Raw genomic sequence first — 24,374 nt, 5'->3', positions numbered from 1 at the left:
GATAGCACAAAGCGGAATTTATTTTTTGAGATGTAATTTAGGGGGGTTTTTTTGGAAACGGAAAATCACTGGTCCTTTTCTCCATGCTCCTGGTTTTATAAACGCAGACAACTCGGGCTCAGAAAGTGTGAAAAGCAAATTGATCATTGTGAGCTTTGTGGCAATTTCTTGTTTTTCCTCCGAGCTATAACTCATCCCCAAAAAGCAAATAATCTCCGACATGAAAAAGGTTTATAATTGATTACACTACAATGCAAGGCCGAGCCACGGTGGTAGTCATGTGCAAAGCCAGGCTTACAGAACAATGTCAAAATCTCAATCTTTACCAAACTGGGGAAGTGTGTGGACATCGATTCGCTGCTATGTGCAGGCAATTGCCCCCTTCCACAGATTCTATAAAAGCTTTCAAACAAACTAACTTGAACTACATCCAACATTTTGGGACAAAATATAAGCTAATATTTCATTGTTGTTCACTGCATGACATCTCTTCACCAATGAAAACAAAAATCCAAACTCTGTTTCAATATTGCGATAACTTTCAGTCATAAATACATATCGTCATCCTCATAACAAAAGTGTCGAAGACATTTTTCCAGTTTTTGAGATTTTCTGCCAAAGTCATCTACAGCCATGACGTAAACATAATAACGAGTAACAAGGTTTGTGTTTCATTCAGCTTCAATTAACAACTCTGTGCACAAGAAATAGTGAATAAATATTAGTTGATGAAGAATTGCTGCAGTTTTTTGTGTTTTTCTCAAAACTGGAAAAAAAATGACTTAGGCACTTTTGTAATGAGGGTAACGATATGTTGAATGCATCGCTTGGCCACGAGCAAAGCAAACAAAACAAACAAAACAAACAGCAGTTGAAGATCAGTGATCAGCAATTCATAATTTAATTAAGTTACAATAATAGCTGTTTTGTGCAACTACGGTTTGTGAGCAAAAGCATCCGGTACAAATCTTTCCATTTTACAAAACATGCTTGGTGATAAAAAAAAAATGTTAATTCCACTTGACTTCTTCAAACATCTCACAATGACTGACCAGGACAGGAAGCTGAGGCATTCACAATTGTAAATGACCGTTCTCAGCTTGTCAAATCCAAGTTGCATCTCTGATCATCTTAATTATTTCTGCATCAGTGACCCTTGGCTCCTTACACCATCGTCAGATTTCTACTCAGCACCCCTTCGTACCTCCACTCCCCCATCCCCCAATCACATCCCTCCACTAAGTGTTTTTGGCTCATACTAACTGAGATGAACTATGTCAGATCTCGTCAGAATTGGTGGCACTATGGTTAAAGCATCCGCTCTGAGTCCAGCAGTTCGAATCTGATCCTGGCCAAGTCACACAAAACAAGGAGCTGATACTCGAGGTCCCCCACCTTTCGGGTGGTATGAGGACTACAAATGTGTTATATGAAAGATAAATCTTAAATGTTTTTGAAATATCACATACACAAGCCAAGTTACGAAGATGATTGCCATGGCACGAAAAATTCAGCCAATCACAGCCATGATCTAATCAGGACGAGGAATAGATATCAATCGAGGAAGCACCATATGCCATTTTACAGTTGTGGTTTTTTTTGTCCCCATGCAGATATCATGACAATGTCATGAGGAATAGATATCTGCAACATGAAAGCTAAATGTTTAACGCTTTTTGAAATACCATGTACACAAAAGTACGGGGACAGATGGTCGGTTGGTCAGAGACTCAATTTAATGTTCCCGTCACTCTCCGACCTTGTCTGAGGGACAGGGGACAAAAAAAACCACAACTATGAAATGGCACGTGGTGCTTCCTTGGTTGATACTCAGTATTTAGAGGATAGAACATGGACAAACCCTGTGGGTTGGCATCATTGAGGAGAGGAGGAAGATTTCTCCCCCCCCCCCCAAAAAAAATACTCCGCTAACTACAGAGAAAAAAGTTCCACCACAACATGGTGATGCCAGCACCATGCACGTTTCGAGAAGCATCTCCCTAAAGGTCAATGGCTGTGTTTAATGTCCAGTTCTGGATGTTCTGCTGTCCCTGTGTGCATGTTAAATATATATATATATATATATATATATATATATATATATATATATATATATATATATATATATATATATATATATATATATATATATATATATATATATATATGACAGTTCTTCCATGAGCTTCAGAAACTGTAAGAAAAAAAAAATCTCTTGGAAATAATATCAGGCTCTCCCAATCCTTCTGTAATTACCACTGCAATAAGATATCTTTATTAGCATTGCAATAACTACTCTCCACTCCCCTGTCAACCCAAATTCTTCAGTTGTCTTCTTCTCAGTCATTGAATGCAAACCACAGTTCAACTGGACACTCTCAGAATTCTGATATGAACTCCATAATGGAATGGAGGCTCAACAACCTTGCCACATTCAACCACACGAGACCCAATCCATTCTCATCACAAGGTCAAAACCAATGACCCCTCTCTAATCTTCTCCAGCACATCCTTCACACAGACTTCCACAATCAACATTATGAGAATTTAAATTTTCCTTGATCTTTCCTGGAAGCAAGCCTGATATTGTAACCATTGCTAGAAAGTCTTCCCAGAAATTGGGATTCATTTTGAGCCCCCAAAATTACTTTACTTCTTCCAAAGTGTTTGACTCTTCAGAAATCTCAAGTTCACCCCATAATGGAATACTGCTCACACATTTTGGGCAGAACTCCTTTGTCTGCACTGTGCATTCATGATAGAGTGCAGTCAAAGGCAACTAGACTTGTGGGTGATAACTCACATACTGTCAACCTTGAGCCCACTGTGGAAGCAGTTTACTGTCCATCGCTCTTCTACCGTTACTTCTATGGTGGGTGTGCCACAGAATTAAAAGCTGCAGTTCCTCCACCCTCGATAAGTCATCGTTTCACTCACCTGGCTTCAGCGAGCCATCCCTGCGTGTCTTTGCACACAGGTGTGCATCCTCTTTTCTTTTCTTTTTTTCCCCCCTTTCACTCTGGAATTGACTGCCTGTTTCTGCTTTCACTTTCAGTAGCAAAATAATTTAGCACACAAGCAACACTGAGTATTATATTAACAAGCCAGCTCTAAAACAGATCATTAAACAGGAAACCAATTTTCATTCCTGTGGTGCGAGAACCAGCATGCTCATATGTAAACTCCCAGAATTTATATTTGCAATAAAAACAACAACATTGCAACAATAGCAGTGCAAGTTGAAACAAGGCTGAGAAATATTAAGTGGCTGTATTTATACAAATCGTTCTCTGAATAATGTCATTCAAAAGTTGAATCAAATGTGAAGTCGAGTGCTGCGCAAGAGAAAGAACAAGCACATGATTATTAAACAGAATCCACAACATTTGAGATATTCAGAGCTTCGTCGCACAAGTAAGGTTTTGTTTTGGTTCTGCTTATTTACACCGATCTAAGGCTCGTGGAGGAGATCTCACATGAATCACATACAGGACAGATATTAATAGACATCGACGTACTTTGTGATTAATTACACGGACATTAGTGGACTTGGAGGGCAAGGACTCCAAAGGACTCGATCAAGTCAAATCTAAGAAGTCCGAAAGTGTTACAAAAACATTTTCACTTCCTATGATGTTGTTCAGCCTAAAGTTGCAAACATAGTTCATACATTGGCTATGTATGTTGCTCTTCATTGAATAGATGAGATATTCAGATTTCACCGCCTGTTGGTCTCAAACAAATCACGAATCTTCATTTTGGAATACATCGTCATCTAATTGATGGTGGACTTTTCTTATTGACTCGCTGGTCCACGTGTACTCCTTCAAAGCAGAGTCCACAGCATGCACAAATATAATTGTTCCACCATAGTGGATGGATTGAAAGATACTCTCCAATGAACGGGCATGGGTATTGCGGCCAACAAAGTAGTCAGGCTTTATACACTCAACCAATGAGCTGTTCTGAGATGACTTCCACGCCAACTACCACAACCATGGCCCCAGTTATTCCTACCTTCTTGTGGAGTCGGCCGGAGAACAACTTTGGCCCAACCCTTCAAACTGGAGAGTCGGGCCTGTCGTTTCAATGAACATGGCAGGAATTTGTAATTTGTTCTGGGTGCTGGTAGTAACTTGCCCAATGTTCGCTAAAACATACCGTGGGATTTTTAATGTCCATCATGGACTAGTAGTAGCAAGCTGGTCCTCTTAATTTCCATCCAATGGACAGCACGCACAATTGATGCCTTGACCTGTATGTAAAGCACCAGTATATAGTTGTGTTGCCATTCAGACTCAAACTAGACAGCTCAAAGGCAAGTGCACATACCTCTAAGCTATCCTGCCAACTCTACTGTGGCATATGTACAGGTAAAATTGAAACTAGACTTCCCTTCTCCTCATGGGAAGGTGGAGGGGGGGATGGGTTTCTCATGACCTGAAGCTGGGTACTACCAACACGTTTGCTGACTTTGCTGGAGATCAGGCCAGCCATGTTTTTTTTCTTTGAGTTTCACACACACACACACACACACACACACGCGCACACACACCTCATTTTATAATACAATCAGATTCATTTATTGTTTTAAAAGAATAAAAATATATCATTTGTGCTATTGTAATTGAGAAAAAGTATGCACGTTTGAAATATACTAAGAAAATGTACGATTGTGAATGAAACGGTGAAATGCATTTACTCATAAACGAAGAGTGGGTTGAACAACCATTTAACTATATTAACATGCTTTGCTGCCTGATTATACCAAGTATAGTGCCTGGTTTGACTTCCGTTTAATTTCTACCATTTCCTTCCAACTTCTGACCACTTAGAAGCACCTTCAAGACCACATGCTCAAAGTTTTTTTGCCTATTTGATGACGTGCTTGCTTTCAGTCAACTTACATGCATTTTTGGTCGGGGTACGGATAGACATCCGTTCAAAGCAAGCAAGGTGTAAAACAGGGTTTTAAATGGAGATAATTAGGATAGGTACGGCTACAGGTCTGAAGATATTCCAACTTGAAATGCATACCTGGATGTTTTTGTATTCCTGTAAACTTCAGGGAATCGGCTCAGACTCAGATCTCTAAAACTCATATATTGGACTCTTTGATAATTCATCGGCCTAACATGACGTCACCGGTTCCTTCAAGAGCTGCTTCCCAAACATCAGGCATGGTAGATCTATCAATATGGATTTCAAGGGTGGGTTCTGAGGCATGCGAGATATGACGGCTTCTGAGCGTTCAATCAAGTTTCCCAATACTTTCAGGAAGTAGGCAGAAGTGGTTTAAGGATCATCTTCAAGAGCCAAAGCCCTTGTTTTGAAAATTGTCACGAAGAAACGTGCAAAGATGAGAACTTTGTGGCAACTTCATCAAACTGACATAAGGAACAGCATCCAGTAATAATCTTGTATTTGTGTCATGATCAATGAGAACAAAAGTTGACTTCTTCCTCCACCAACCAATTTACCCCTTATATGACTTCATAGTCTGTTTTTGACTGTAGAGAGATGTCTAATATGGGATCACAATATTTTGGAGCAAGAACTATTCTACCACCCCCCTTTTTCCCCCAACTGGACTGCTTAGTCAGTGCTCCATTTTAAAAGGTGCACAGTTGCTCCCTTTCTTCTAACGAGGGACCAACGCTCGTAACATCAGCCACACCTCGCTTCCCACGGTGGTAAACGTACTCTTATAGACCTCTGGTTAACAAAATCCATTGTTTATCTTGTCCGGCACCCATAGAAAAAAAACAAAAAAAAACAAACGAGGCTCCACAGGGATGAATAACTGCATTGCATCTCAAGAATGGAATGTTATTCACATTTAAATCTGGAATACTATCATGTATCACATAGCCAGTCGCTTGTGCCATGCGCATCGGTGCCTTCAAATGCATGGCAGGGAAGCCTGGTAAGAAGGAAGATGTGATTTTTTTAATTTATTTTTTATTTTTTAGACAAAAAACAGCAGCAGCAGCAGCAGCCAGACTAATTTAACAGCACGATGGAAATGCTGAACTCGGTGGTCAGAGTAACTGTGCCATTGCAGTCATTTTTTAGTTGAGAGCAGCATGACAGCAAGACTTGTACCGGCTCCAGAGGAACCCTCAATGTGGTCACTCATGTGGTCATTGAACTCAGACCATTTTGGGTAGATCCTCCTTTCAACAACTACCGGTACATGTTAAAAAGGTTGTCTGGCCAAATACAAACACTCATTTTATTTGCTGTTCATACAGCATGCTCTGTTGCACAATGGACTTGCAAAGTGTAGATTGCAAAGCTTGCAAAGTGCCCTTTTTGTGTAGATATCCAAACTTGTTAAAGGAAAGTTATACAAAGATTGAAATTTGCAATACTTATTACAGGATGGCGTAGACAGGACAGACATAATGACCACGTTAAAGATAGGATTTAAACATCGGTTTGTGAGTGAAGACAGAAGATGTAAATAAATGGGAAAGAATAAATAGCAGGACACGATGGTAGGTAAATAGTGGCTGGTCGCATCCAGCAAGGCCGCAATGGCAACAAAAAAAAAGAAAGCAGTTCCAATAACGAGTGTAAATTGTACGCAAAATCTAGGCTCATGCAAGATGAAGGTGAAGCGACAAGAAGGTAAAGAGAAAACGTGCCAACAGTTGGGCTGTACAACTGGACACACCAAGGAAAGGGTGAATGAACAAGGAAGGAAGAGAGGGGAGCAGGGGAGGACACACAGTAACCTGGAAGTAAGAGAATCCATTTGTTTGGCAATCCATCCGGAGCTGCAAGGTAGGTGAGAGACTTGCCAGGATTGAAAGATATGCTCTGTTTATCGGATCAGCACCTGATCAATTCCAGATTAGCAGAGAGTGACACAGCTGCTTGCCCGTCAGTGGGATAGGGTACGGTACAAAACAAAATAAAGTCATCTGCAAAAATGGAGAGGGTTTTCATGGAATTCCAAAGATATATTAAGAGAGCAATGACCCTGACCTCTTGCTCGAAATTTGGAGACTTTAACCATTGTTGAAATCTGGTAGAGATGAAGCAAAAGCAGAGCAGGATTTGTGAACATGTTGCTAGCAACTTTAATCAATGTTTCCAAGGATTAACACCTTAAGTTCAAAGTAGAGACCATGAGACAGGTCCAAAATTCCCGTTTTTGAGGCCAGAATAATTGCAAACTTGGAAAAAACCAAGTAAACAAACAAACTGCTTTTCTTGTCGATATAGACACGAGTGCTGCGGTTGCTATTGATGCCATCTTGGTTGTAAAGGAAGGATTCATGGGATATGGTTATAAGTGGTCAAATCATAATCACTAGATTATATATATATATATATATATATATATATATATATATATATATATATATATATATATATATATATATATATATATAAAATATATACAATATATAATATATATAATATAATATATATATATATATATATATATATATATATATATATATATATCATATTGAACCCTCCCACACTTCTCTTGCCGAAGAAGATGTATAAAGCAACCAAAGAGGACCTACACAATGTAAGCGCTCCACTGTTTCGAACCATCCCCAGAGTTCCTCAACAACTATAAAGACGTTCACACATAGTACATACATGAGAAGCCCAATGCTACACACCCCCTCAGCTTCTGGACCGGTTTCATCACTTTTTGGTGAATCATCAGTGATAGCGTAGACAGCAATGCATACCAATGAGGCTCTCAAGCATGTAGCACATGCAAACATCAAAAGCAGTCAATATATAAAGAAAGACCCACCCACATCTCTCACCTGTGAATGGAGGGAATAGCCAATCAGCTCTCACCTCATGAACTAAACCCAGGTGGCTCGGATTATGTAAACAATTGACCCCTCCCACACTACTTGAGCTGAAGAAGTTGCGAAACGCAACCCAAGAAGGCCTACACAAGGTAAGTGCTATGGTGTTTTGAACCCTTCCCAGAGTTCCTCGACAACTATAAAGACGTTTACACATAGTATACAACGGTAAGCTACTATAAACTTGTTGTGGAATTCAGGGAAGGGTTCAAAACAGCAGAGCACTTACCTGCTTTTGACGTTTGCATGTGGAACATGCTTGGTAGCCTCATTGGTATGCATTGTTGTTACTTTATGCATCTTCTTCGGCTGGAGGAGTGAGGGAGGGGTCAATTGTTTATATAATCCGAGCCATCTGAGTTTAGTTCATTAGGTGAGAGCTCATTGGCTATGCCCTCCATTCACAGGTAAGAGATGTGGGTGGGTCTTTACACACACACACACACACACACACACACACACACACACACACACACACACACACACACACACACACACACACACACACACACACACACACACACACACACACACACACACACACACACACACACACACACACACACCTGCTGTTATTCTGCAGAACCCATCAAACCTGTGCAGGCTATTTTATTTCTGAACTTCTCAGATTTGTAGCGTACCAGGCTGCGATGCATATTTGGAGTCTTGGTTTGGTTGGTGCCATGGTTCTGAGGATCTTCAAAAAAACAAATTGTATATCCAAAGCCTTTGGATCAATCGGCTTTGTCGGAGGATATGCATGACATATGTGACTTGAAACTGCTCTGTTAAAATAACTTTATCATTGTAGTCTCTGAGTGCATCAACATTTGGTGGAATAATAATAAAAAAAAATCCCATCAAGCAGAACAAGCGCCCAAAGCCATGCTCAAGTTGGAAGCACAACTAAGAATTCTTTAAAATTTGAAGTGAAAAACATAATAATCGAAGAAACAAATAGCAGATGGCATGACAGAAGAAAAATGAACGATGAAAGGAAAACACGACGACAAGCGAATCCTTGAACACGCAGAGATTACAGCAGTCCCTGGATTCTGCAGAGTGGAGACCCCCAAAATGGTTGACCCAACTTTGTCAGGACATTTAAACAATGTGCCAACCATTTTTTCAATGCTTATTCACCTTGAACCACGGGGAGACCCATTCAACATGGACAGACATTTTGGGAGGTTTTGTCCTGCTCGAGCAGATAATGTCTTGTTAGAGTGAGGCCCGGTTGGATTTTACTTTGTGGAGGTAATTTGTACATCCGTCACGTGAGAGCTCGTCGGAGTTTGATTCTCAGCCCGAACCTGATGTGATAGGCAGGGCGTTGTATCACAAAGTGTACCGTCCCTCCAATGGATCTTAAGCTAGGAGGGAACCACCTGCTTGCGTTAGCTTGTGGACGTTAATGATACTACGCCATCTGAATACAAAATTATTGCCACCTACAGTCAAACATCAGGCCTGGCCAGTCGTGGGTGAAAAACGTTCCTCAACAAACCCAATAAGATAAGAAAAATTGGGCCCGTTGGTTTGATTTATATATTTTGTTTTTTAAATATTAAAAGCACTGAATTTAAAAATCATTTATAAATATGATACAAGGAAATGAGAAAAACTTCACGCAGGAGGAAGTCAACAGTCTCATAACGCCTGCGCTACATATTCCCCACCTCCAACCCCATCACAAAATACACGAGCACACATACCCTCCCATGACACCGACTACGTCACCCACACAACAAACTCATTCCAACCCATTTCGACTCATTGGGAAGGGGGAAAGCAGCAGTGAAAAGGTGCATTACAGATAAGACTTCGACAGTCAATACAAATGGGGAGTGTTGTTTTTTTTCCTCATTTCTTTGGTTGGGGGTTGGGGGTTGGGGGGTGGGGGGCAAGTTAGGAGTCGATTGCATTAATACAGACAATATGAAATATGCTTGTTAGCACTCATAATTCAGACTCAGCATCTCAAGATACCTATACATCTATTTTATCACATCTTTTTTATCAATAACATAATTAAGGCTTTTGGTAATATATATATATATATATATATATATATATATATATATATATATATATATATATATATATATATATATATATATATATATATATATATATATATATATATATATATATATTACTTTCCATGTGATGAAAGGACATCTGCGTGAAGGGAAACTTTCACTTGGATCCAGAGGAGTCCATAAAATACAGGGACTACGCTACTATATTTCCAAACCAGAACCAAAATCCGAATCACCACATTCCATTTGTTTGTCAATTGAGTGTGTCAACCAGGAGAAATCATTAACGCCAATTGTCGTCTGAAGCTGATATTTGGCACTGTCTTGGATCCCACAATATGATAAAGAACCAATTCAATTCTGGGTAACAGGAAGAAATGTCACAGAAGTGAAAAAGTCCTTTATCACTATATTATATATGTAGTATCACTATAATCCAATCACAGACAAGTACAATTTTACACGAGAGCAAAGTCGATGGCATGCCATCGCAGATCCTCACGCTTCCCACCGAAAGCAGAGTTGAAAGATGGCAAAAAGTTCCACCACGAATGACCCAATATTAAATTTTGAGATAATTTTTTCCCTGTTTTGACCCCCGTGACCCTTAGCCCCCAGGGCATGAACCAGGGGTCAAATCCCCAAAAAAATCATTTCATATTTTATGCATCCCCCAATGTTGATTGCATATCCAGTTTCATTTAAAAATGTTTTCTTAAATGTGCCTGTAATTACATTTTTTGGTATTTGACATTTTGAACCTGCACCAGCCAAAAAATGACACTGCTCTTGCACCTTCATACCATATGGTGATCACAATTACTACCATATTTGGTGAATTTTTGCACAACCATTTATAAGACAGCATGACAAACAGACTCGATTACAATATCATCCCTTCTCCCCTATTAACAAAAAAAAATCAGCATGGGGATAACATGGTTTAAGATAAAGTGCAGAGCAACGTCAAAGCTCCACCAGAGTTAGTTTTAACAGCCACAAAAATATAATTAACTGGAGAGTTCATGGAACACGATACCCCAGGCAGTGTTCCTTCCATTTTAATAAAATAATGATTTAACGATTGTTTTTAAAAATTCGAACGTTTAGTGCTATTGAAGCGGTCCAGAAGCAGTTCCGAACACCACCCTGTTGAAACTTTATTAGCCCCCATTGGACTTAGTTTGAAACGGGGGCTTATGGATTTGGTCTCAATTTTTGTGTCCGTGCGTGTGTGCATGCGTCCACAACCATTTCTCGGACATGCATTTACTGATGTTGCTCGTACTTGGCATACAGATAAAGAATGACGGCGTATATAAGCACGTCATTTTTTTAAAGATCATATCCAAGATGGCCGACCGGTGGCCATTTCGTTACTTAAATGTGTCCCCAATCATTTCTCAGACATGCATGGTCCGATTTTGTTCAAACGTGGCACAAGCACAGTACATGATGGCAGACACGTGCCCCTCTCTTTATTTTACGATCCGATTAAAGATGGCCGCCTTATAGACTGGCAGCCTTTTTAGTTGAACATAAATATGGGCTCGCCCTTTAATCCATCCAGTAAAATTGCTAAAACAACGGGGGCTATGACATTTTATTGTGTTTTTCACTTGTTTAAATTGAAGTACTGAAAATTGGAGGTTATTTCAGTAATAATGCGATTTGTGTTATATAGTGTTCAAGTACTAAATCAATTCCGGTTTTACCACCAATTTCTGCAGTGTCTATCACATCACCGACCCTATCGAACACGTTACATTATTTCTTCGTGCATGTTGCTTGTGTTCTTTATAACGTCCTAAATAACAGTTTCCTGTTTGGAATGATTTTCAATTTTGTTTTGATTGCCAGGCAGGCAGACAGAGTACAAAACATTATATTACTCCTCTCTGTGCATGTGCGATCGGGACAAATTTTGAGCCAAGGTACGGTAAAATGACAGATTTGTCTTCGTATTCATGTTCCGATTAGTGTTCAAAATATAACATTCAATTGAAATTAAATATGTCCTTGATCATAAGCTGATAAGACAGACGGACAGATGGACAAGAACCATATTACTTCACGGCGCTTTTCGCTTCGCGTGCGTGCGGTGATGAAAATAAAAATAAAAAAAATTATACAAACTACCAGCACACACTCAGTGACCCTACATGTATCCCAAATCAACTTCAACCGATTTACCCATGCTGAGGTATTGCCTGAACCAGTACAAACAGACCCCTTGCAAGACCAAAGATACACAATGGTTCCACACACAATCAAAGATGGGATGCCCCCTCCCTATTCTCTGAGCTCAATGTCAGAAAAATGTATGTACACTGTAGTGGATGGACAAAAATGATGAGCTTAAAATTAAGAAAAGGAAGAGGACAGGGGAAGATGGGAAAGATGAATAGAGAGGCAAGGTAGAGTGGAAAGTGTGTAGAAACGGGGGAAAGAGAATAGGAGAAAGTAAAGGGAAGGGAAGAGTAGAAAAATTGGCATGCAAGGATCATATATTAGAGAGAAAGAGTAAGTTGAGGGGAAAGGGAGGGGTAGGGATAAACACAGACGTTTTTCATAATTTACATGGGACATGATTACAACCCCAACAAAGAGTTATAATGAGAAAGTCAATATAACTTGTGCATTTTCCTAAAAATGCTTTTTCATCAATTCGCCAAGAAAAGAGAAGCCTGATCTACAGACGAGCATAAAAAATGATATTACTCACATTCCTTGGACATGCCGACCTCAAGGCACCTCTGCAAGCGGCAGTATTGGCAGCGGTTTCGCGTTATCTTGTTTACAACACACTTCTTGTCACGGTGACAGGTATACACCATGTTTTTCTGGATGCTCCTCCGAAAGAAGCCCTGAGCAGAAATAAACCAACATTTCATCACTTGAAAGCTTTATTCGACTCGAGCATATATTTTAACAATCGCAGGTTGAACACCACTCCCAAGTATTAATACAAACAATATGTTGTGACAGTTCATAAAGATTCACAAGTCTGGCATACTACATATAATAATATAATGTACTTTTGTAAAAATGGCGATTTTTTTTTGTATATGTAATAAGTAAAACAACCATGATGTTTTTGTGACAATAATTTAATTAAGAATTTTAAAATGACGTTGGATAAAGCAGGGTCAATGTTAGATGTGCTTCACAAATATGATTCAGATTTTGTAGTCTGTTATTAGTGTAGCCTACTAGCAGATGCCCACAGAAATTCCGTATAATGTATCATGTGACTTCAACAATATTATGGGAAGAGCAGTTAAATATCATAGGAATTTAATATTGTTTTGCTATGAGCTCCCGAAAGACGTTGCTTGGCTCTATCAACCCACTCCCCCCGACCCCAAGTCCTCAACTCCCCTCCCCTCTCCTCCGACCCCAAGTCCTCAACTCCCCTCCCCCAACTCTGACCATTCTTCCCCCACTCCCCCACCATAATTCTCTGTCCTCCCTTCCCCCTTTCTTCTCGTTGTTCAAAGCAAGAGGGCATTCTTGTAGCATTACATATTATTTCTTCAATACCTCATCAAAATGGTTCTGGGTGTAAAGTGACAGTCAAAACAATGTCCAATTCACAATCTCATGAGATATGTCCCACAGAAATTCTGTGTGATAGTGAGTAGCCTAATTGTGTCAATCAATGATTCAAAATTACTGACCTTCTTGATGCATAATTTATATATACACAACATAAAAATTAAATAACAATGAAACATTAAATTAACAATAATGTGAGGATGATGGAATCTCATGCTATGTGACAGAGGGACAGACAGACAGACAGACAGACAGACAGACACGTTTTAAAATATCCATGTAGAATTTTCCACTCGACCTGAGCCAATTGGCAAATATGGACGGGCTGAACATACTCCCCCTCTTTGAACAAGTATTTGTATATACACTCCCGATGTCTAGCGAAAAACTCACCGTGGCTTGAACCGTCTCATCAAATTTGTAAACAAGTTAAAGGAGGGACTGAGGGTGAGGCGTAGGAGAAAAAAACCATTTTGAGGGACGTGCTCGTGACAGTTGGCAGTAGAGTTAAAGGGATCCAGAGAGAGAAAGAGAGAGTGAGCAGAGCCAGCAGAGCCAGAGATTTTGAGACTGGAGCTGTGAGAGAGATGCAGATGAACAATTGAGACAGAAGAGAATCAATAAGAAAGAAGTTACATCCAGCTTTCGGAGCTTGTTTGTGAAGGCACAGTGGGTGAAGAAGCAGTAAACAAGTTCAAATACAGTAAGAATGGGGCTGAAAAGGATGGAAAACCGGAAATAAAACAGCAATGGAAGGGAAAATGGAAATGTAGGTGGAGGGAAAGGGTAAACACAATAACTTGGAAAAGAAGGGGTCGACTTGTGAAGAGTTAATGAGAATAGAGAAGATAATTAATATGGGGTGGGGGGGTGACCTTAAGAGGTGAAGATCCATTTGGAAACCCTTAAAGGTAGAAAGATTGAAAAGAGGAACTCAATTCCACAGGTGAGAGAAAAGAGGAACAAATGAGTGTAGGTGAGTAGTGTCACCTAGATTTTGGGAGTTTTACCAGAAGTGTTACAAGCACAACACATGTGCCTGGAAGAAACTTGGAATGGACACAGTCTAGAAATGGCATGGAGTGCAAGATCAGTGCAAGGAGGTGGAAGACAGCAGTCACCAATCTGTGAGAAGGAGCTGCTACCTGCCTACCTGAAGGATGATGCTACTCCAGAAAGTAGAGTCAGCCATCAGTGAATGAAAGAAAAAAAAAGTCAGGCACATCGTTAATGAAGATCAGGAAAAGAACATGGTCCAAGACACTGCCTTGAGTTACCCCAGCCACGACAAGGAGAGCCGATGAAAGGATGCTGTTGAGAACCACACACAGGCACGCTGTGCCAGACTGTGTTAAGTTCTCAAGACCTGTCAAAGGAGACAGCCCTGATCTCGTACTTTGGATTCAGGGCCTCCATCCATTGCCGAGAGAGCATCAGCAGTGTGTCCAGGATGGAGTGGCTCGGAAAATAAACTGATGGCCTGAGAGCAGGCCATCAGAGAAAAGGAAGAATTCTATGTCAACTGTGATGATTGATTCCATGCCTTTGCTTATAATTGGAGGGAAACATATGGGCCAAAAGTGAAGAGAATATGCTTTTGTGCTCTTTAGTGCAATGTAGTGACATTAGCTGATGTCCAAGTAGACAGGAGATGACCTACGGCAAATGATAGGTTAAACAGAGAAGAAAGAGTATTTGCAACAATGGCACAGCAAGTTTTAAGGAGCCATCCAGCCATGTTGTAAAATCAGAGTGGGGGGGGGGAGGTCTCCACCTTCTCAGAGGAGAAAGCCTATGTCGAGGAGCGAGTCAGTAGGGTTGGGACAGGGAGTAAGAGGTTGTGTATGTGATATTTGGAAGCGAACACAGAGTTGAGACATTGGACCTTCTCACGAGTGGAATTAGCAGTAGTGACATTTGAAGTGAGGCAATGGATGGAGGGGGAGTATACACCAAAGTGACTTCACAAGGCACCACCAGGACTTTGAGGAAGGAGAGAGGTTTGAGAGTTGAAGATTGAGGTGAGCTGGATGTTGGTTTTTTAATCTCCTGGAAGCAGACACATTTGTTGCACGCTTTGTGAAACGACCTGAGATTGCCTTCAGTCAGATTCGTCTTTCATTAAGAGTAGGCATGTTGTTTGAAGACTCGTCCCTTGCCACTTTGAAGGAGGATTCGGTGTATCAGGGGCCAAAGGATTATTACACTACTTGCAAAGGTACCTGTCGTCGTTGCCGGGCAACGCTGTGTTCCTCCCTCACTCCTTCCCCTCCCCTCCTCCCAAAAAACAACAGAAATTAAAAAAATTTAAAAACTCGCAATTTCCCCGGTGACCTCCTGTCTAATTATTTATATGAAGATTTAATTATCAGAGTACCCACGCTCTGGTGGGCCGAGTTTGCACAGTACTTACTGAACAATGTATAGTCTGTTTTGTAAGAAGACTATAGATGTTTTTGTGGTGTGCGCTTGAAAGATTCTCGATGGTCTAAACTCTAAAGGGTATGTTCCAATTGTAGTCAGTGTCTAAGGGGTCGAAAGGGTCTAACCTCTCAAGCATGTAAAAAGGGTCAAACAAGGTCTAAGTGGTCTAAAGCTCCAAATGGTCAAGGGTCCAATCTGTCTAATCTGTCTGAAGAGTGGAAGGGGTCTTAAGGATATTTGGGGTCTTTCGTGTCTTTGAGGTCTTAAAGGGTATTCAAGGTAGCAAAAGTCTTGTGCGTTTTTTGGGTCTTGGGGGTCTTAAAGGGTCTTATGGATCAAAAGGGTCTTCAGGGTTTTAAGGGTCTTTAAAGGCTGAGGTGGTGGATGAAAATACCCTAAGGACAATCCTTCAGTCAGATTTGTCTTTCATTAAGAGTTGGCATTTTGTTTGAAGACTCGTCCCTGACCACTTTCAAGGAGGATTCGGTGTAACAGGGGCCAAAGGATGATTACACTACTTGCAAAGGTCTTATGGTCAGACTTGGTCTGTTTGCCAAATGTGGTGCTTGCTGGTCCAGCGGTCCTTGCAAAAACAAAAACTGTGAACATACAGAGACAGACAGACAGATGGACGAGAGATTTATTTATCATATCTGCAGAAAAGTTAGTTCCCATGGCAGCTGCAGGTACAGCGGCATGTACACAGGCTCAAAGTGGTGCCTTTTCAGTGGCGTTTACATCTTTTCATACATTTGCGGTTGGACTGCAGGGTTGTATGCGCGAGCAACAGTCTCAAGGCTCTCCCATCTGGGTCCAGCTTGCTATTGGCACTCTGTGGTTCCCTTATGGCTCCTTCACAGCATTTTCTAAACCATACTGCCATTGCGGCACTTAGTACCTTGAGCATCCTCAGAATTCTGCCTGAGCCCACTGCGCTGCCTTGCCCAATGCCTCCAGGACTCTTTCACTGGTCAAAAAGGCTCATCTTTACCAAAGGCAGTGATTCTACAAATGGCCGTGGCTGAAAATTGACATTTCTCCTTCCACATGCTCTTCGCAGCACTCAAGTGTATTGCTCTTAGCACCCTTCCAACACACCTGACCTAGCTCGTTATTCTACTTTTAATGCTGAAATCCTCATTCTTGGTTTTCATTGTTACCCTTTGTGTTATACATCCTCTGTTGGCCAATGGCACCATAAATAATATTCGTGTTACATTTTTCTCTTTTTGTACTTTCATTCTTACTGCGGTAGCCATCCATGAATGTTGTCTGTACTAATGTTTTAAGTCGTGAAATTTGTCCTGCTGCATTCAGTCAACCTCAAGCTGTACTCGAACTCCGTGATCACGAGGTTCTGCGTCATAACAAATATGCACGGGGAAGTTTGTTTTTGTCCAAAACCAGGATAACGTCCCAATACTTGTCCATGGTAATGAGAAAAGCCACCGTTAAGTATATATTTGAGGGTGGGAACGAATATCCGTCGCCAAAACAGAGAGAGGAAGCTTGGACCACGTACTTGCGCAACAAGACTCCGTGCACGCAAGAATAGGCTGCGCTCACTGCACGATAGTTTCACTTCTTTCTGACAATTCCCAAAACTGCTGATATCACATCTTTCCCCCATATAGGAGATCAATTATTGCCGCTGACCGGTATTAAGCAATTTTTTTGATTTACGAAATTCCAAATTTATCCAATCGTTTGAATATTCACTGTGAAGGAATTTATTAATTTTTTTTAATTTTTTTATATGACACACATGATGGGCTAAACTTCCTGCATCCGATTTCCCATATATAAGGATAGAAAGGCTCGTCAGGATGGCCTCGAGGTACGCACAATGCATACCCAACGAACTTCATCTCCTCCATATTATTTCCACCCATACATCACCTACGAGTATATTATCATCACTTTCCCAGTTATAGTTCTCACTTTAACCACCCCCATGCATACACAGAGAGGTGGTCCCATACAGATGTTTAACGGTCGAAAACGAACTCTGAGTAATACAAGAATATTAGAAACAAAAAAAAGAAAAAAAATACCAAAAGCATTTTGTGATGACCATGTAAGGTACTGTGTCAGTTATTCCCCATGAACCAACATTTGGATGCAGGTAGTTTTACCAAATAACTCAAAACGACTACTTTAATGGCCACTATTATTCCCACTTGTGGGGTTGGCCGGGAGAAATTTGGCCCAAGTTTTTCATGAACCGGCTGGCCCGGCTTGATGTTCGACAAAGTAGTTAGGGCAGGAATTTCTAATTTGTTCACAGTGCTGGCGATAGCTCGCCTACTCTTTCCAAAGGACGCCATGGGATCTTTAACATCCACCACTGATGTTTGCAGACGGGACACACATTGATGAATCGCCCGACCTGTGAAACACCAGGATGACAGTTTAAAGCTGGGTCGAGATTCGAACCCAGGCCAGACAGCTTATAGGCGAGTACACATACCTCAAGGCTATCCTGTCAGGCCAAATAACTCAAAATACATGGGAAAAATGGTTTACATTTCTTAAAAGGCAAACCAAATAATGCTTACATCAACCGATGTAGATCTCTCCACTACACCCATCATCAGTTATTTCATCGATGTTAAAAATGGCAAAGTTGTATCCTCCTCAACATAGTTTAAACTATCATAATCAGGCATTTATAGAACTTCTTTTATTTATTTTTCAAAGACTACAACACATTACAAGGTCAAGGTGAACACTTAAACCCTACTTTTTATACGTATCCAACACCAAAATTTTCACAACGGTCAAACTTTCCCCGGTGTTGGTGTGGATGAAGGTTCAATTCCTGCCGGCACAGAACGAGCCACCTGCTGACTCGCCGAGCACTCAGGTTATTATCAACTCCACGGCGGTCCCAGTAGCCTCTGCATGCCAGCATTCCTTTAATTGAATTTAATGAGAGCTTCCTTAAAAGGTGTTGCAATATCAAAGAGAAAAGGCAATGAATATTTAAATGCGTGGAATCCACGGGACAAGGAGTTTGCCAATAACAAATCCTCCAAAAATAAAACACAAATCTTCAGGTTAATGTTATTTAGTATGTGCATGAAGAAAAAAAATAATAAACATTACAAAAGAAAGTTCAAACATAAAAAAAAGTTTTTATTTATATATTTATTTATAAACACGTACTTGGCAACTCTAGCCTCAAAAAGATTGCATTTTCTCACCAACGTGTCCCTGAAAAAAATGGCCAATTCTCATAAGATAACGATTCCGCAAGAAACTCGCAAGAAGGCTCAGGGTGTGTGGAGGAGACCTTTCTTGGTTTGTGGAAATTTGAAACAAAACGTTGTAAACCTTGTGCACAATAGAGATCACATTGACAATGGCACATCAAACTGCCACCCTATAATCAAACGTTGCGGTGGAGGGAAAGGGCAGTAATTAGGTCCACCATCGAAGGTGAGCACAGGTAATGTTTTCGCTCCTGTTTGTTTGTGTTTGCTTGCGTGCACGATATCTCAAAAAGTTGTGCCTGGATTTGGACGAAATTTTGTGGACAGGTTGGGTGCGTGACAAGGACGAACTGATTAAATTTTGGTGAAGATCAGAACCTGCATCCGGATACTAGAAATATTTTAAGTGATTCTTCACCATTGAGAGATCAGGCCAAAAACGATCTATAGCACGATATCTAAAAAAAGGTGTGGACGGATTCGGATGGAACTTGGTGGACACAGGGTGCTTCATAATAGGGGGTAAAAAAATAAAAGTATGAATATTCATGCTCCCTTGGTGTGCCTTTGTTCCATTTGACAGTAGAAACATACACACCAAATATGAAGCAGATTGGAGGACGTTTAGGGGTTCCTCAAGTTGGCACAATATTGTTGAAATTTGCCAAATTGTAACTGACAACTTGCCGTGGAATATGCACAACGCAGTACACTTCACAATTAATATGGTTGTTTGATATTTTCAAAAACCACAGCAGTCATATAGGATGAAAGAATAGTTTTTCCAAGGAGACCGAGATGAGCTTTTTGACATTGCAGTGCAAAATGCCCTCTCCATAATGGACATAATTGTGCCAACTTGAGGAACCCCTAAATATCATGGAATTTTGTTCATTTTTGACCTATAAGTTCTTATGGGGTATTGGAACAAAGGCAAAATCAGGGAGCAGCAAAAATCAAACTTTCATTTTTTTGGAACACCCGAGTGGACACGTTGGGTGTGTGACGAGAAAGAACCGATTCAATTTTGGTGAAGATCCACATTCAGATCCAGCCTATCATTGGGATACAAAATGTAAACTGTTCAGTCTGGCGGAGGTATGCACTCTATCCAGTGACTTTCCAGTTCATTCATATTTTACAGAGGTCTTGGGCTCATGGACGATGTTGCACTTTAAATTAGATGCTCGACAAAGACGTTATTCGACATCCTTGTACTTTTACCATTAAAGGGACAGTCAACAATGAACGTACGGTATACTTGAATCTGTATCCCCTACGTTACTAGCCAGTGGGGTCATTTGGGAATAATAACAGCCAACCTGATTATGGTATTCTTATAGTTGACATTTGCTTTCCTGGCATTTATAGGCAGAAAGGGTGCAGGAAACGTGAGGCAGAGTTATAACAAGGTAACACACTCAGATTTGGGCCAAATGCTATTTTGTGCAAGTTATTTGTTCCATTGAAAACACTTATTTTTTTAACATTCACTGCAAAGTTGAAAAGTAGAATAATTTTGGAATGATGCTCGGTAAACTCTTCATCTCGAGTTGGAAGTTGGTGTCACCAAACAATTCCATTGGCAAATAATATTTTCAGCTGAGAACAGAGAAGCAGAATTGAATCCAAAAGCGATATCAAAGACTTCTCAGGATTGTATACTCAAGATAGTGCAAATTTGAATATGTGCATTATCAAGATGCAGGATTAGGCCGAAAATGCAAAACCAAACAAACTCTGGGGGGAATAACAATGGTTTTAATCCCATCAGAGCCAGATAGGCCTCACAAAAGAGCTTGGGAGAAACTCGAGGGGAGGATTAAAAGGAAAACAAACAAAGAAACCCTCCAGTAAAATGCATTAGAGGAATCTTTCCAACATTTGGCTTCCTAGAACCCATAAACGTTGTGGTTCGAGTTACAGTTCCACTCAATAATGAGGACATTTATTTTATGTTTTTTATTCAAAATAATAAGAGAAAGAGAGCATCAAATTTAAACCACAGACCTCAGTGGGACGGTACTGGAGCGAACGCGATGCAAAACGGTGCAAAAGGCAAAGCAGCGCACAACTGAAGCAAATGAAGTTAACGACCGAAAAGTTCGCTGAGGCGGCATACTCGCCTTTGAGCAGTCACAATCTGGGTTGGATTCCTGACTCAATCACAAAAGTGTTATCCTGGTGCTTTGCAGGCGGAACGCTGCATCAAAAGGTGCACCGTCCGCAAGATGGGACGTTAAGCCCTGATTTTCGTCTTTAAACATTTAAATTAATCTTTAAAAAGATAAAGCCAGGGTTTATCAGCCAGGGCATTCGCTGATGGATGTCAAAGACCGCACAATGTCTTTCACAAAGAGCAGGCCATCGTGCGCCGGCATCCTGGCCAAAATTCCTGTCATGGTATTATCACCTCGATATCGGCAAATGGTCGATGGCATGGTTGAAACATGGACTGGGATATCACTACTACTACTACTACTACTACTACTACTACTACTACTACTACTACTACTAGCACTGCTACTCTACAAACAAACACCAATACTGGTAACAGTGCAAACTAGAATGGCAGTTGGTGGAGCGCATATCTCCGCCAGACTGAACAGTTTACGTTTTGTATCCCACTGATTGGTCCAGATGCCTATCCGGCCTTTCGTCCTTGTTGCACACCAAAATCGAATCGGCTTGTTCTTGTCACCTACCCAACTCATCAATCAAGTTTTGTAACAACTCGTCCACAACTTTTTGAGATATTGTGCTCCACATCATTTTTGGCCCCATCTCTCAATGGTGAGGAATCATTTAAAAAAAAAAATTGAATCTCGGATCCGGATTCGGATCTTCACCAAAATCTACACTCCCAACCTCTCCACCAAGTTTTGTCCGGATCCGTGCATAACTTTTTGAGATATCCTGCTCACAGACAAACTGGGGTGAAAACAACCTCCATTCAACTTCGCTTGGAGAGGTAAAGATAACACTTAGTCAAACCTCCATATACCCGAATTCAAAGGAAATAGTATACACAACACCACCACCACCACCACGACCGTAAGAAGAACCACAAGCTCAAAAGACATCTCATATCATAGACTAGCGAGCCCAAGAACAAAACATTCTTTCAAGGTCAACCAAAAAGAAGTTTCATCACGGAAGATGCATGTTGGCTTTCCAATGGACAACATGATCAAAGCTGCAAGATTTAGGAAGAAAGAGTGAAGAAGTCAAGAAGCTGGGAAATAATAGTTGGATCCCTTAGAAGTCCAATGCCCATGACTTCAATGGGTTAATACAAGATTTACACACTTTAAATAAAATTAAAAAAAAAATGCAATGACACGATACCCTGTGTGGCTCCAATCCCATTACAACAGGCCATTCGATGCAGGATACAAGGCGGCCGTTGTTTGCTCGGGCACGAAGCTTACAGCAGGCATGTGGAACGCTGGGGGCACATCTGTAACGCGTTTTCCCCCAATCAAAGTGAAACAAAAGCGAGTACATGGGAAGCACAGACAAGGATTCATATCGGCATACCTCATTTGCATAGCATGTCATTTGTTAGCAACGATACGTATATAACCAATCCCAATGTATAATGCATACCCAGTGCTTCAGCAGCATGGACAGAGACACCATCAAGTGAAACGCACAAATAACCGGGGTTTGAGGACAATTCAATGTGTCACTCTCAAGCGAATTGCAGTGGTCAAGCTGAACGCCTTCCAGGTCGAGACAAAGTTTGGCCTGATTGGCATTCTCATCTGAGCACTGCACTCGAAATTCTACAATTGTAGTTTCAAATCTCTCATATTGTGTTGACTTATTTATTGTCTAACAATGTGCTTGTCCACCATAAAAATGAATGTACAAGCTCAAGCACTAGTATAAGATCACTTGGAAAAATAAAATGAAAAGATCGCACATCTCTCTTATGAAAGATGGTGCATTGGTGTGAATGGGCTGGAACAGATCGCTATTCATGCCACATTATTATGAACCATCCTTCACAAGCACATGGAAAATTCACAAAAATGTGATCTGCTGGAGAGGAGGATGCTTTTGATGGAGGAGGATGGAGAGGAGGATATATATATAGAGCCTGGTGTTGGCGCAGTGGTTAGGGCAGCGGCTTGGGATCCAAAAGGTCCTGAGTTCAAGCCCCGTTGGGCCACTGAATTAATACACCAGGGGGTTGACTCAGCCTGTCATCCTTTCGAGGTCGGCGAAATGAGTACCAGTGCACTGGGCCGGTGTATACCCCGGTTAAAATAGGTGTACCATATCCCTGTGTCGTAACAGGCGACCAGGGTTGCGTCAGGAAGGGCATCCGGCGTAAAACATGTGCCAAATCACTATGCGGATCATACGGATGATCCGCTGTGGCGACCCCGAACGGGAGCAGCAGAAAGAAGAAGAAGAATATATATATATATATATATATATATATATATATATATATATATATATATATATATATATATATCTATATCTATATATCTATATCTATATATTAGGGTGGTCCAAAAACAGCAAAAAAAATATTTAAAAATCAGATGTTGTCTCCACAAGCCTTAAATTATTCCACTACGATTCAATATGCGCATAAAAAAATTTAAGTTGATCGGAGGTGATCTAGAGGTCGCTCCATATGACGACTTTTAGTTTTATGAGTTTGTTAAATTAGGGTATGGTCAGGTACGATTACGGGTACTTCTGGATATCCGAGGTGGAAATGCAGTCCATTTTCACCTCGGAAGTTCAGAAGTGTACGGATTCGCATCTCACCATACCCTAATTTTTCAATCAATGGAATTACAAACTATTAGAACATTTCGTCTCATTTACCAAATACCACTATCATCTGCGCCTCTATTGGTGTCTCCACTCCCGCCTGAACTTATTTCTAGCCGGCCCAACATCCAGTGTTTTAGATTCAATGATTCACGAAAAATATGTGAGTTATATATTTATTTAGTTATTATTATATTAAATTAGGGCATGGTGAGATGCGAATCTGTACACTTCTGAACTTCCGAGGTGAAAATGGACTGCATTTTCGAACTCAGTGGGGCCGATTTACTCTAAGAAATGTTTAGACGGACAACAAATTAATTATAGATTAGAAAATATCGAAGTGAGCAGGATTAGTTACTCAACTCCAGTAATGATAAATCTTGATTTAGGTCATATTTTCGAAATGGTAGTGAATTCAATGTTGGTGCAGTCATTTCTTACAGTATATCGACCCCACAGAGTTCGAAAATGCACTCCATTTCCACCTC

General features: G+C 40.6%; 1 protein-coding gene across 3 annotated transcripts in view; it reads right to left on the bottom strand.

Moving 5' to 3' along the window:
* LOC147030205 (retinoic acid receptor beta-like) overlaps nucleotides 1-24,374 on the bottom strand; it is a 264,218-nt gene that overhangs the window by 37,576 nt on the left and 202,268 nt on the right. For all 3 annotated transcript variants that reach the window (XM_085874018.1, XM_085874019.1, XM_085874017.1), the window contains one exon: nucleotides 12,615-12,756. In XM_085874018.1, coding sequence (XP_085730144.1) covers nucleotides 12,615-12,756 — 142 coding nt within the window. The remainder of the gene's footprint in view (nucleotides 1-12,614; nucleotides 12,757-24,374) is intronic.

This window comes from Eptatretus burgeri, chromosome 3, assembly GCF_056783735.1.
Source record: "Eptatretus burgeri isolate ZD-2024b chromosome 3, Ebu_testis_v1, whole genome shotgun sequence".
NCBI lineage: Eukaryota > Metazoa > Chordata > Myxini > Myxiniformes > Myxinidae > Eptatretus > Eptatretus burgeri.
This window is presented reverse-complemented; position numbering and strand designations above follow the sequence as displayed.